This window comes from Antechinus flavipes, chromosome 2, assembly GCF_016432865.1.
Source record: "Antechinus flavipes isolate AdamAnt ecotype Samford, QLD, Australia chromosome 2, AdamAnt_v2, whole genome shotgun sequence".
In the NCBI taxonomy this organism is placed as follows: Eukaryota; Metazoa; Chordata; class Mammalia; order Dasyuromorphia; family Dasyuridae; genus Antechinus; species Antechinus flavipes.
In genome coordinates, this window is record NC_067399.1 from 283069329 (window position 1) to 283082695 (window position 13367).

At 30.8% G+C, this 13367-nt stretch overlaps 1 protein-coding gene across 4 annotated transcripts in view; it reads left to right on the top strand.

The window, feature by feature from the left end:
• The window catches only part of STRN3 (striatin 3), an 87557-nt gene that overhangs the window by 61906 nt on the left and 12284 nt on the right, over positions 1–13367 (top strand). For 3 of the 4 annotated variants that reach the window (XM_051977294.1, XM_051977293.1, XM_051977295.1), the window contains 2 exons: positions 8368–8508; positions 13078–13208. In XM_051977294.1, the coding sequence (XP_051833254.1) occupies positions 8368–8508; positions 13078–13208 (272 nt within the window). The remainder of the gene's footprint in view (positions 1–8367; positions 8509–13077; positions 13209–13367) is intronic. The other variant, XM_051977296.1, reaches the window with a different exon arrangement.

The following is a 13367-nucleotide window of genomic DNA, read 5'->3' on the forward strand; positions in this document are numbered from 1 at the left end:
TTTGTAGCTTTCCTAAACTTAAATTTTAGTTATATGTGAGTTGAATTGCTTTGAACATTAGGCTAATGGAGCTTTTTGAAAAGTTATTACTGAGGACTAGCTAGATTAATCAATTTGCCTTAGTGTATAAGTATAACTGTTAAAAAAAAAAACCCAGTAGATGTGCTTTCTCTGTGTAGTTTTTGGCTGTATTTTGTATTTGTTAAAGATTATAAACACCTTAGTACGAAAGAAGACTTGGCAATTTAGATTTTATTTTTATATTTCTTTCATTGCCACATGATAATCAAGATTTCATTTACTTAAGTTTCTGTATTAACTTACAATGTTGCCTATGCCTGGACTGCTAATGGGGAGTGGTACTTGCTAAAATTAAAACATTTTTCATTATTCATGACTGTTCTTAGTTTCAAGTCAAAAAGTTAAAGTAATCCATGAATTACCCATTATCGATAGGACTTTGAAAATTTTCCAGAAGAAATAAAGAATAAAACTTCAATATTTTGATTATTCTTTGTTGACTGCTTTTTAATGCTCACCACGAAATATTTGTTAAGCTGTGCTATGTTAATGACACTCTTTTCTCTATTTACTAAAGATATTTTCTACAATCTCTTCAGATTTTAGTAAACTGATAAAAGATCTGGTAAAAGATCTTGCATAGAGAGTTGGAGGATATTATAATTGTTAATATAAAACCCATTCTTTTTCTTAGTCGTAAAAAAATTTTTCAGCGAGGAAAAGAGTGCTCATCCCTTTGAACTGTTTGAGGTGGAGTGGAAAGTCTCTAAAATAAATTTAGTAGTAAAAGCAAATCAGAAAGCCTATAATTAATAAAATACATATATTATGAAATTATAGGCTTTATGTCATGGATGGGAATTTCAAGATGATAAAATCCATTCTCCTTTTCAGCTCTCCCCCTAGTTTACAGGTATAGGTGCTCTATCCCAAAGAGGTTTTGTGACTTTGCCAAGATGATACAGATAGAACAAGCTTCAGCCAGGATTTCAGCCATAGTTTTGAGGCTGCAGAGCTTTGATCTTGCAATTATACCTTGCTCTTCTGTCAGTTTTGTCTGCTTTCTCTTTATTTTGTTATTATTTTGCTGGAATGGAATTTATATTTTCCCAATTCTCTGCAGAAAGAAAAAAAAAATAGTTGTGAAATATCCTGGATCTGTTTATTATTGCTTTAAATATTCTGAAAAACTAGTTGAATATAGAAAAGAAGTCTAATAACTGTTCCACTCATTCTGTGCCTTCTTAGCAAGTTTAATAAACCAATTAAAAATTTTTTTTTACTATTCTCAGCTAACATAATAAAAGTTCATCTCTTTCTCCTTGGGCTATTAGATTTTTCATAGCTCTCAGGTTGAACATAGTTGACTGCACTGCTTATATTTCCTTAATAGGCAGCAAGACAGTAAAGTTGATAGATTCTGGGGTTGAAGTTGGGGAAAATTGAATTTATATATAACTGTAGAATTTTACCAGCTGAGTGCCCCTTGGCAAGTCATTTAATTTCTATTTACCTCAGTTTCCTCATTCTGTAAAATGAAAATAATAGTAACTACCTTTTCCCAGAAATATTGTGAAGATTAAATGAGATGATATTTTAAGTGCTTCGCACGATGCCTGGCTTGTAGTAGGTGCTTAATTTTTGCTTATTTTTGCTTAGCTCATCTTCATTTAAATCTAATTTATGCTTGGGCCAAGACATTATCCTTATAATGTCCTCTTTCAAATTGAAGGACATATAATTTAAGGCATCAATTTTCAGAAATTGCATGGTTAAGGTTAAATTCAAAGATTCATGAAGGTTTGAAGGAACTCAGAGGTCAAGAAATCCCATAGAAGTTAAATAATTTTGTTGCAAGAGTCACACAGATAATAAGTAGTAATTCCATAATTAAAACCTATATTTTTCCATTGCACCATATATCTCAGTATTCTAGACTATTTGATCAAAGAACCAAGCTTCTTTGAATCCTGATTCTGTTTATTATATTAGTTTGACATTGAGCAAAACTGTTGAATTTCTCTGAACCTATTCAAATTAACAAAGTATATTTCTCTCTTCTTAACAGTATTCTTTTTCTAATTGAAATGTTTTTAAAAGCAAGTAGGACATGCTAAGGGTGGAAAGTCCACCTAGTTCTCCTCTATCCCTTTTTAAAATATAAAAATGTTTTTTCCCTTTCTTTATTCTAAGTTTATCATTTTTTCTCAATTGTTCAACTTCTTGTTCTTTATGTATAGACAAAACATTGTGAATTTTCATCTACTTTTACTCCACTTGTTTGTTTTTAGAGGTTTTTTCTTTGAGTTTTTGTTTTTATTTTTTCACAGTTACACATAAAAGCAATTTTTTATATTAGTTTTTCAAAACTTTGAGTTGCATGTTCTCTCCCCTCCTTGCTTCTTCTTAAAAGGCAAGGAATTCTGTATAGGTTTTATATGTGTAGTCATGCAATCAACAAAAAAGAAAAATAAAGTTTAAAAAGGTATGCTTCAATCTGCATCATACTTCTCCAGTCCTTTCTCTGGAGGTAGGTAGCATTTTTCCTCATCACTTCTTCTTAATTGTCCTAGATCTTTGGGGAGAAGAGTGAAACTGGTAATTTATATCCATTCATTTGCAAATCAAGATGCTACCTTTCTGATTTCATCAGTCATCTTTGAGAAAGGGGGATAAACAACAACAAAAAAGATGATTATACTGCTAAGAATAGCTAAATCATTCTCAGATGAATTATTGTACAATGTTGCTGTTACTGTGAACAGTGTTGTGATCCTGCTCACTTTGTTTTGCATCAGTTCATATAAATCTCACTAGATTTTCTCACAAACCAATACTACTCATAATTTCTTATAGCACAACAGTATTCTATTACAATTATGTGCCGCAACTTCTTGAGCAGTTTTCCAATTAATGGACATACCCTTGAGAATTTTAAAGATCTTTTATGATCATTACAGTTTTATAAAGGAAAACTTAAAAAAAAAATCTTTATACAAACTCATCATATAATCTTTTCCCTGTATGTTTTCTTGACTGTCATCTTGTTTTGATGTTTACTTTAAAGATGACAGGTTACCAGAAACTATTTATTTTAGAGTTGGCTTATTTTAATCCGCACTACTTAGAACTCTCTTCATTCTCTATTCACAAAAACATGTTTCATTTGTTAGAGATAGCATCGTTGAACTTAAATTCAAAAGATCATGAAGGTTTGAAGGGACTCAGGAGGTCAAGAAATCCCATAGAAGTTAAATGATTTTGTTGCAAGAGTCACACAGATAGTAAATAGTAATGCCGTAATTAAAACTTAGATTTTTCCATTGCACCATATATCTCAGTATTCTAGACTATTTGATCAAAGAATCATGCTTCTTTGAATCCTGGTTCTGTTTATTATATTAGTTTGACATTGAGCAAAACCGTTGAATTTCTCTGAACCTATTCAAAAAACACATTTCGATTCTTGTAAATTAGAGTACTTGGGGTGATGTTTTTTTTTCCCCTTCTAGAGTGGATCTTCATCTGTTCAGTGCCTTCTAAGGGAATGAGGAATGAAGATCAGCACCCCTGCCTTTTAGAATGTTAAGAATTTGCTTGTGGGAAAGGCCCTAAGAGGTCATGTGACTTGCCCTTGCTCAATCAATATTTCAAAAGTGAGGTGAAACTTGAACTAGACTTCTTGACTCCTATACTAATTTTCTTCCCACTAAACTAAGAGTTTGACACCATTGTCTTAGATCAATGCTCCCTTTTATTCACAGGAGTTTTTATGTGCCTACACATTTCTTTTATTTAAAGGAGAAGTTTTTGATCAGTTAATTTTTATTATGTTGTAAGATAATATATTCAGATGTAACATTTCATGTAATTTTGGTATATTCTAAAAATTAGTATGAATTTCTGATGGTATTTATTCTATGGGCTCATGTAAATGTATATGTGTGTATATACACATGCACATATACACACACACACGCACATGTTCTGTGAGAGACCCTGTAGTCAGACCCAAGTTCAGATATAGCCTCAGATAATTGTAATATCATCCTGGGCAAATCACTTTACCTTATTTGCCTCACTTTCCTCATCTTCAAATGAATCTATGGTAGGCAATGGTCAGCCACTCCTTTATCATAATTTCTAAATGGGCTTAATGAAGAGTCAGACATGACTCAAAACAACTCAGGAAGAACAGCATGGAGAGAGAGAGAGAGAGAGAGAGAGAGAGAGAGATTAATGCATTCTTCTCTCTTTATATAGTTGGGGGGGGGGATATCACCCATTCTGTATACTCAATTAAATATTCATATGACATCAGCAAACACTGCTGATAAGGAAGAAGTTTTATATCTTATCATTGTAAATTATTTCTGATGTAAAATATTGGAATAGAAAGACCTAATTGATGAAACTGAGGTCCAGAGAAGTAGGTTAAGTGATTTGCCAGAGGTCACACAAATAGTATATGCAAGAGCTGTTCTTTTGCCTCCAAGTCCTGTGCACTTATTGCTACACCAAAAAGCATAAGATGTTTAGGAGAAACAATTTATATTAAGAATTCTCTTTCATAACTTATACATTTTATGTAACTATATCTCATAGGGTGCTAGACAGACATGTTATTTTATCAGTGTGATTATAATCTTTAGAAAATATAGTGATTTAATTATCATAACAAAGTTTATTTTTATTTAATATGTTACTAAAAGGAATACATAACAAATTAGAAATTTAAATCTAGAAAAAAAAGATAAAATTATCTGTTTTATATATGTCCCTAGAAATGTTCCTAGGCCTGCTAATTCTGAGTTGGTATTTATAGATTACAGAAGACTCTGAGAATTGGGAAATAGGTTGAAATCATAGTCAAAGGTAAATGAATCATTTTATTTTACATATATAATATATCTAGGTATTTCCATTATCAGTTCAACTCTAAGGAAGGCATATGTGACATATTTTGTTCTGATAAATTTAAAACAAATTAATGTAGAACTTTAGTTACTTAGCATTGCCATAACTTTGTAATTTAAAATCTTTATTTAGGACACTTAAGATAGCTACTGGGGAAAAAAGGACCTGCTGTTATATAGATACTGCCAAAATTATAACTTTTAGAATGAACTTTCAGATTCCTACAATCTTTCCCCTCCCAAAATAAAAACAACTGCTAAACTCCCCCTGCAACCCCCCCCCCAAAAAAAAAAAAAAAAACTCCCAGTCTTCTCCCCATTGTGAGAAGGTACAATTCCCAGAGGAAGAAAACAATTGAAAAATACTGTGCAAGTATTACAATACAAGTACAGTATGTGAAAAGGGGAAGGGTAATTGATTAGAGTTGGAGCCTATTACCTTTGTAATTCTTGTCTTCAAAAGATTTAAGGGAGAGTAGACATGTCCATGAACAGAGATTTTTATATCAAAGAGGTTTGTGTTTTTCTTTTTCCCTTTTGTGTTAGCTCAGCAGAACAGTTAAATCTGTCCTTTTCTGTGAACTGGATTGATTATTAAGCAGAGTGGATGAACACAGGTGGTTAGAATGAGCTTGAGGTTGAAGCTTATTGTTTCTAAGAACCTGATTTGGGGTTTTCTCAGCAATGCTTTAAAATCATCAGTAACTGATGCAAAGTCAGGGGACTCATTTTTTTCCCTTGTAATATATAGTAATTATATAAAATAACTCTAAAATATAACTTTTTAAGTACAGACATTTACTTTTATATATTAGCTCATCCCCACCTCATCCTGAAATCACTGTGGTTAGAACATACTATCACAAGTTTTTGTTGTTGTTGTTGTTGTTGTTGTTTTAAGTACAGTTAGTATGGGATAGCAGAAAAATGGTACTTGGGACTGGGAGTCAGGAGTGTTAAAATTGAGATCCTGCCCGGACACTAGATGTGAGATGTTGAAAAAAATGAACACTCCCAGGCTTTTTATCTTGTTTCTGAAAATGGGGGTGATATTTAGTACTTTGTGTTATGTACATGTGTGCACCTGGGTGTAAATAAATACTTTAGCCCTTTATGTGAGGAGCTGAGTAAATAGCAATATGCAACTAATTTTTCAGCTGTAAAGAAATTATGTTTTTGTTAGATTGTCTCCTTAGTAGTAGTTCATTGTTTAAGGAAATATATAAGCTTAATTCTTGCCTCGTGGTTCTCTTTCTTTTAAAGGTATTACTACCTTATTTTAATCATCTTATTTCTTGTAAAACATTACCAATGCCTTCAGTTCTCTTCAGTCCTGGCATCATTCTTATGACATGAGGGGAAACCTTGTTAAATTATACAAAAAAAATTTTTTTAAACACAAGAAAGCCTTTTTATTCCATCTGAAGTTCATTGAGAGCAGATTTGACTTACACTCCTGAAATTGATCTAAATTAGTAAAACCTTGTGTTCTATCTCAGGAAATAATATGCACACATGAAATAATTAAATAAAATGGGTACTTATATGTTTCTTCTGAATTGTCATTTTGAAGTCATCCTTAAACAAGGAAATAATTGAATTCTGTGTGGGCAGAGTTAAATTCTAAAATAGATGTTGTTCAGATTAATTACAATTTGTAGAACTAAATCATTAAGTACATTGAGAGTTTAAATCATACGTTAATCTTTGTGCCCTGAACCCTTTTGCTGGCAGTCTCATCAAGCATATAAATCTTATCAAAGAGGAGCGATCAGTTATTAAAAGTAGTTAACAAACCATTTTTAAAAATAAGTTCATGACTTTAAGTACCCTTTATTTTATTTTAATTAGTTTAATAATTTTATTATATTGGACATTAGACATCATTGTTTTCTGAGAAAGTAAGTGAAAACAAATGGCCTTTGAGGAAGCTAATTTGAGCTAAAAGAATGTTTTGGAAATAGAGATTAGGGCAGGAAGATTATGCAACTATTGTAGTAATTTACAGCTTGCTAACCTGTTTGGGTATTTTGGCAGTGGAAATGGCGAAGGGAAAGAGATTTGTTATTATTATTATTTTTTTTCCAAAAAAGATTACAGGACATAGTGATTGATGATAGATACTTAAAGGCTAAGGAGGGGGAAGAGATAACCCATAGATTTCAAGTTTGCTCACTAGGAAAATAGTTGGTGCTATTAAATAAGAAGGAGTAAATGGGTAAAAGAGATTTGGTGGGATGAGGAAAAAGGCTTGAGTCTTGGTCATGTTAAATTTGAGATTTGGTGACATTCAAATGGAAATTTTTGTAGGCAGATTTTACTCGATTATACCTATTGAAATTTTCCATAAGAAGGAACTGTAGTAATTAAATTCAGTAAACATTTTCTAAGTACTTAGTATACAAAATTCACTATGCTAAAAGCTTGTTGTCTTTAAAAGTCTTAAAATGTAGGTTTATTGGTTATTAATCATGAAATAAAGTATATAAGTACAAATAAGTGCATAGGAAAAATTCAAATAAAATCCTCTGCCCCAGTGGCAGAGGAGAGTGGGAATGATTAATTCTTTGAAAATCCTTTCTAGCAAAACCAAAAGTCTAGCCAAAAGGTGATTATATTTAGTCATCCTGAAAGTTTCAAGTAAGTTTGCTTAAAGCCACTAATAATAAAAGTTAAAATTATTCTCTTTTCTAAAACCTTAAATCAAACCATACACGTCTTTCTTTGATCAGGTCCATTTAGTTGAAAATGAAGAGAGAAATGGTATAAGGCAAAAACTTTTTGGGGTGGTAGGCTCTGGAGAATGGGGAGAAATAGCTAAAATTATCGAGAGAAAAAAAGCTTTAGATTGCTACTTTTAAGATTGTGTGTTCTTATATATTAATATACAAAGGAGTCACAGATAAACTTTCATTCACATATATAACATGCATATACATATATACATGAAATATCAGAAGAAATTAGAATAATTTTAGCAGTAACTTAATTTTGTGGGATGAAAAAACATCAGGGAAAGTTAATTGTTTGTTGCACCCATATTACAGATCATGTGTAATATTTTTGGGGGGAGGGGTTACTTTTAAAATAGTGAATTTTAAGTTGAAAAAACCTATGTTTAATTATTACATATTCAAGTTATGTACATCATTTTATTTTATGGGAAGTTATCATCTGTATTCAGTGCTCATAGGCTTTTGATAGAACTTGGGAGGTTGGTGGATGATGGGAATTATACTTTATTGATAACTGTTTTTAAAATTATGCTTAAATGATATAGGGAATTTACAATGTTTGGTACTGGCATTTACAACTGGGATTGTCTTAAGCATTAGTTTATTGTGTTTCATTGGTAAACTGGTTGTAAAAATTTCTAGCAAATCAAGCAGTAGCCACCAAATGAACCTCTGCTGCTGCCATTAATTTACAGGGGTCAACAGGACAAAACTTCACGACATGATAGCTGATCTGGGAGATGATGAGCTACCCCACATCCCTTCAGGAATCATTAATCAGTCTAGGTCACCCTCAACTAGAATGACTGATCACGAAGGTGCAAGAGCAGAGGAAGGTACAAAAAATTTAGCTGCCATATTTGTTTATATTACAGAAGATTTTCATTCCAAAATATAGCTCCTTTTTCCTCTCACTTGCTGCTGTTTGAGTTTTAATAGCAAGTCTTCAGTATGCTCTTCAGAGAGACTTTGGACATATCCTTGATAATATAACTAAAATATACATTATGGAATTTTAGTTTCTAATTTTAAATCAGCAAATTATTTTTCATTCTGTATCAGGGAAGCATTGCTTCCTATAATTTCTTTATAGGTTCTTTTTCAGGGCGGCTTTCAGAAGACTAATTTTAATTTATTGTATATGGTAGTAATTGGAAATTATACTAATTCCTTTAAAGAAAAAGTATGTATTTGGGGGAAAGTCTATTCTTGGTTTTGTACTGTTATGTATATGTTTATGTATGCATGTATGTTTTTATATGTATATGTATACACATGTACTGCCTGATAACTTCTAAAGTATAGAGAGTTGTTAGTATTAGACCTTTGTCAGATAAAGGTAACATCTCTTAGAATGAATGTAGTATCAATTTCAACTGTCTTATGAGAGTATTTGATATTAAAATTTAAATTAAGTTTAAATTTTAGTAGATTATATGCTGACAGTTGATTTTTGTGGTGCCTTAGTTAATAAAGCATTTCAAATTAGCTACAGTTTCCCAGTTATGTTTTTCCTTTTGAACCCTTTCCTTATGATTTTAGTGTTTTTAAATTTGTGAATATTAAGTAATATGTATATATATTTTTTAAACAGCACCAACTATATTAATTACATGTTTAGATAGAGGTAAGAAAGGGCAAGAAAATGAACAGTAAAAAGTTTAAAATACCAAAATAGAAAGAAAAGACATAAACTATTTTTTATTTTTATTTTTATTTGGACACTTTGAATTTCAAATATTTAAATTTTTTTTTTAATGAGTGAAGAATTTAATACTTATTCATAGATTAGGATAGTTAGGCGGTTCAGTGGAAACCTGGGATCAGGTCAGGAAGATCTGAATTCAAATGTAGCCTAAGATTCGTATTAACTGTGTGACCCTGGGCAAATCCTTAATCCAGTTTGCCTCTGTTTTATCATATGCAAAATCAAACCACTCCAGTATCTCTGTCAAGAAAATCCTAAATGGGTTCATAAAGAGTCAGGTACAACTTAACAAAAGCAAAATTAATAGAATTGAAAGGTTTCTGAATAAATAACATTCTGTTGCTTGGACTTAGTTCTCCACCCTCATCCCTTCATCAGCTCTCACCCCGCCATTACTTATGTGCTCAGACATTCACACAGAGCTGATCTTAGAGTAGACAAACACTGTTTTACTAAGGCAGTGGCCCTTAGGAAAAAGCAAATTCAAGTGTATACCACATAATTAAAAACCAACTAAATTTTTTTTATTGAAAGAAATACAAAAGATTTCTGCATGTATAAGGGTAGACAATATGACATTTTCCAACACATATAACAAATGATAATGTTCCCTCCAGTTAAAGGAAAGGGAAAAAAAAATAGAACCAGTTGTAAAAAAAAAAAAATAAAGAGCGAGCAGAGGTACAGTCAGAAGCTTTATTTTAAAGCCTGGGGAGAAAAAAAAGACAAAATACTTCTTTTGACCTCTTTGGGTAGTGGGTTAAGGATGTGTGAGAAATTTAGTTATTTCTTATTTTTAAAATATTTACAGAATTTTCTCACTTCCCATGGAAGTGTTCTTACTTTGCAAAACACTTTAGTGTCAGACATTTCTTATAGAAAAGAGTTTTTTGCATGGAATATTGCAGCCTAATTTGAGGCTTTCTTGTGTTTCTACCCCTTTTGCTAAAGATTTTTTTTCTTTTATCTTCAGGAAAAAGATTGGATTCATAAATCCCACCGGATCCATGATATAAGGCAGTCTCACTTTTGTAGTCCCACTTTCACATTCCTTATTTATTGAAATAGTGGGAAAACGCTAATGTATTTAAAATTAACAAGGGCTTTTTGAAATCAATTCTGCTCCCTAATTTTAGATCAATTAATTTGTGCTGTTTTTTTTTAAAAGAAGCTTTGCAGAGGGAAAAATGAGTTATGAACTACAGAGTAATTTTTTCAAAGTAAATTTGTATGTAGAAAAATCTTAATACTGTGTGTTTGTGTCACACACACACACACACACACACACACACACGTTATCAATGTATACAACAACAAATAATTTTCCTAAAAAAGGAAAATATTTTTGTGAAGGAGGTACTTGTTATGCTTTTTGAGTATAATTTGCTGTGGTGGTAGCTCTTTGAAGTAAGCTGAATTTTATAAAAATATAGCTTAAAAAAATTCTCATCAGAATATATTTGAACAAATGCCAAATGGACAGGACTAGCTTGTTATATAAGCATACCTTTTAAAATTTTTTTATGAAAATATCGAAGCTTTTTTTTTTTTTTTAATGCAAATGATCCAGTCTTTTTATACGGGCCAATAAATTATTTGACCCTTGGCTGCCTTTAACCCTCCCAAAGATCAAGACTACTTATTGATAAGAATTGTGTATTATACCAGGAAGATTGATTCTATAACTTTAAGATAGCCAATAGAGTGGTACTTCACCTCAAATTATGAAGATGTCCCGCAGTGTGTATGTGTATGCATATGCATGTGTGTGTGAGAAACTGGAAAAAGTATTAGCTTTTCTAGTAACTGGCTTACACTACAGCAAAATGTAACTTACCTTTAATTTTACCTACAGGTTTTTTAAAAAATAATTAAATTTGCTAATTTTACATTTCCAAATTTTTTTCATTTATAAATAGTGATATCTAGTATATTATTAGCAAAATGGGGGGAGGGAGGGAAACCTAAATTTGTTCATATTTCTGCAATTATAATCAGACTTAAATTATTTTTTAAAATTACTAATTATATTCATGCATTATTTAACTGTGTTCACTATTTCAAATCTGTTGGTAATTCAGAATTTAACCTGTAAATTTTTGCACATTATTATGAGCATGGTATGAAGACGATTTAGGAAACAATATTGGTATCAAACTGTGGAAGTCTTAAAAAGTTGAATTTGACTTTTAATAGATTTGAAAGATATTAAATTTCTCTTCTTTAAAAGTAATTTGGATTTACTTAGTTTCATTTTTTTCTATATAAAGTCATTGATGCTATTTATCATAATAATTTTGAAGTATGAAATATTAGAATAAATATCTTATTTAACATGTGCATTTTGTATATGAATTCTCCCAATTATATCTGTGTCTGATTTTCTGATGTGATTAGAATTACATAGTAAAAATGTTGTTACATTGATTCTTCTGGTTTTTTTAGCATCATAGTTAAATTTGCTTTTAATGGATAATCGTAAATTTCTTTTAAAATCTTGCTCATACTATAATTTTCAAAGCAGAAAATTAACATCATTGCTAAGTTGCCTACCCACCTCAATATTTATAAATTTACAGGTGTGTAGTAAAATACAGAGGGAAAATAATTCTTGTAAGTAATGTAATGGTAGCTGCAAATAGAAGAAATAGCAAATTTAAAAAACGTAACTTAAGCATTGTGTTTTTAGATTCAGTGATAACATGAAAACGGTGATTAACATATTTAGGAGTTTTACTTAAAAACTAGTTAAATTTGATGGCTTATTTTATAAATTGGATTTTAAACTTTAAAACTTAGTGGTAAATTTTAGCTAACATGTTTATTTTAAGAACAGTTTGGGGAAAATTATAGTTGTATAACTTTCAAACTAAAAGTAATCTTTGTAGTAATGGATAAGAAATAAAGCCAGTAGATACAGATAATAGCTATATAATCATATAGCTAATTAACAATAGAACTAAAACTAGAACCCAGGTTTCCTGACTCTTAGTCCAAAGCCTTTCTTTCTTTTTATTGAATCCACATAAGTAATGCTTCTGAAAAGGGAGAGAGATCACACCTTAAGGTGATCGTGAAGTATTTAGTGAACTGTGAATAGTTATATCTCTCTTTAACAAATTAAGAGTTCCCAAACTAAGAGTTTCATTGCAGCAAATGAACATTGTAAAGTGTTGTAAAGCAATTTCAGTTTTAAGAATTCTGTTAGATGTGTATCAGGAACTATGTTTCTTTTATTTCTTTAAAACCTAGTAAACAAGAGACTAAAAAACTGGTGACATTTATTAACTATATATCCTTTAAAATTAGTTGACTGTTATCATAAAGTAATCTTACAGTTCTTAGATTCTCGGAAACCATTCAAAATTTTGCTTGGAGTAATACAAGATTCTTCTCGTTTCCATCTCAACATATAAAATTGTTTGAAATACTAATAATGCAAAGGCCTGTTTAGCTATGATATTTATTTTGGCTTTACAGAAGATGCCAATTTAATTGGGGTTTTTAAAACTTATTTTTGTAGATTTCATTACAATTTTGCATTTTAACCATGGCTCCCTTTTTATAGATGGGAAGTAGGGAAATTAAATGTTATATTTCTACTGTTTTATGTCTTAGTTAAAATACTTCCATTTGCCAATATTGTGTTACTCTGTATGATTTTTCAGCATTTAAGAAGTGGTTTTCTTCTTTATAGCTGAACCAATGTTTCCATCTGGAGGAGGCAAGTCATTTATTATGGGTTCTGATGATGTTTTGTTAAGTGTACTAGGCCTTGGCGACCTTGCAGACTTGACGGTAACAAATGATGCAGACTATAGTTATGATGTAAGTGCAGTTTTATTTTATTAAACTTAATGATTTAATAAAGGGCTCTTCATTTTCAGACTGATTTCTACAAGGAAATTAATGTCAAGATACAGTAAAAATATTCGGATTAAAATGACAATTTGTTGTGATTTATTGTTTGAAGTTTGGAGTGAAATA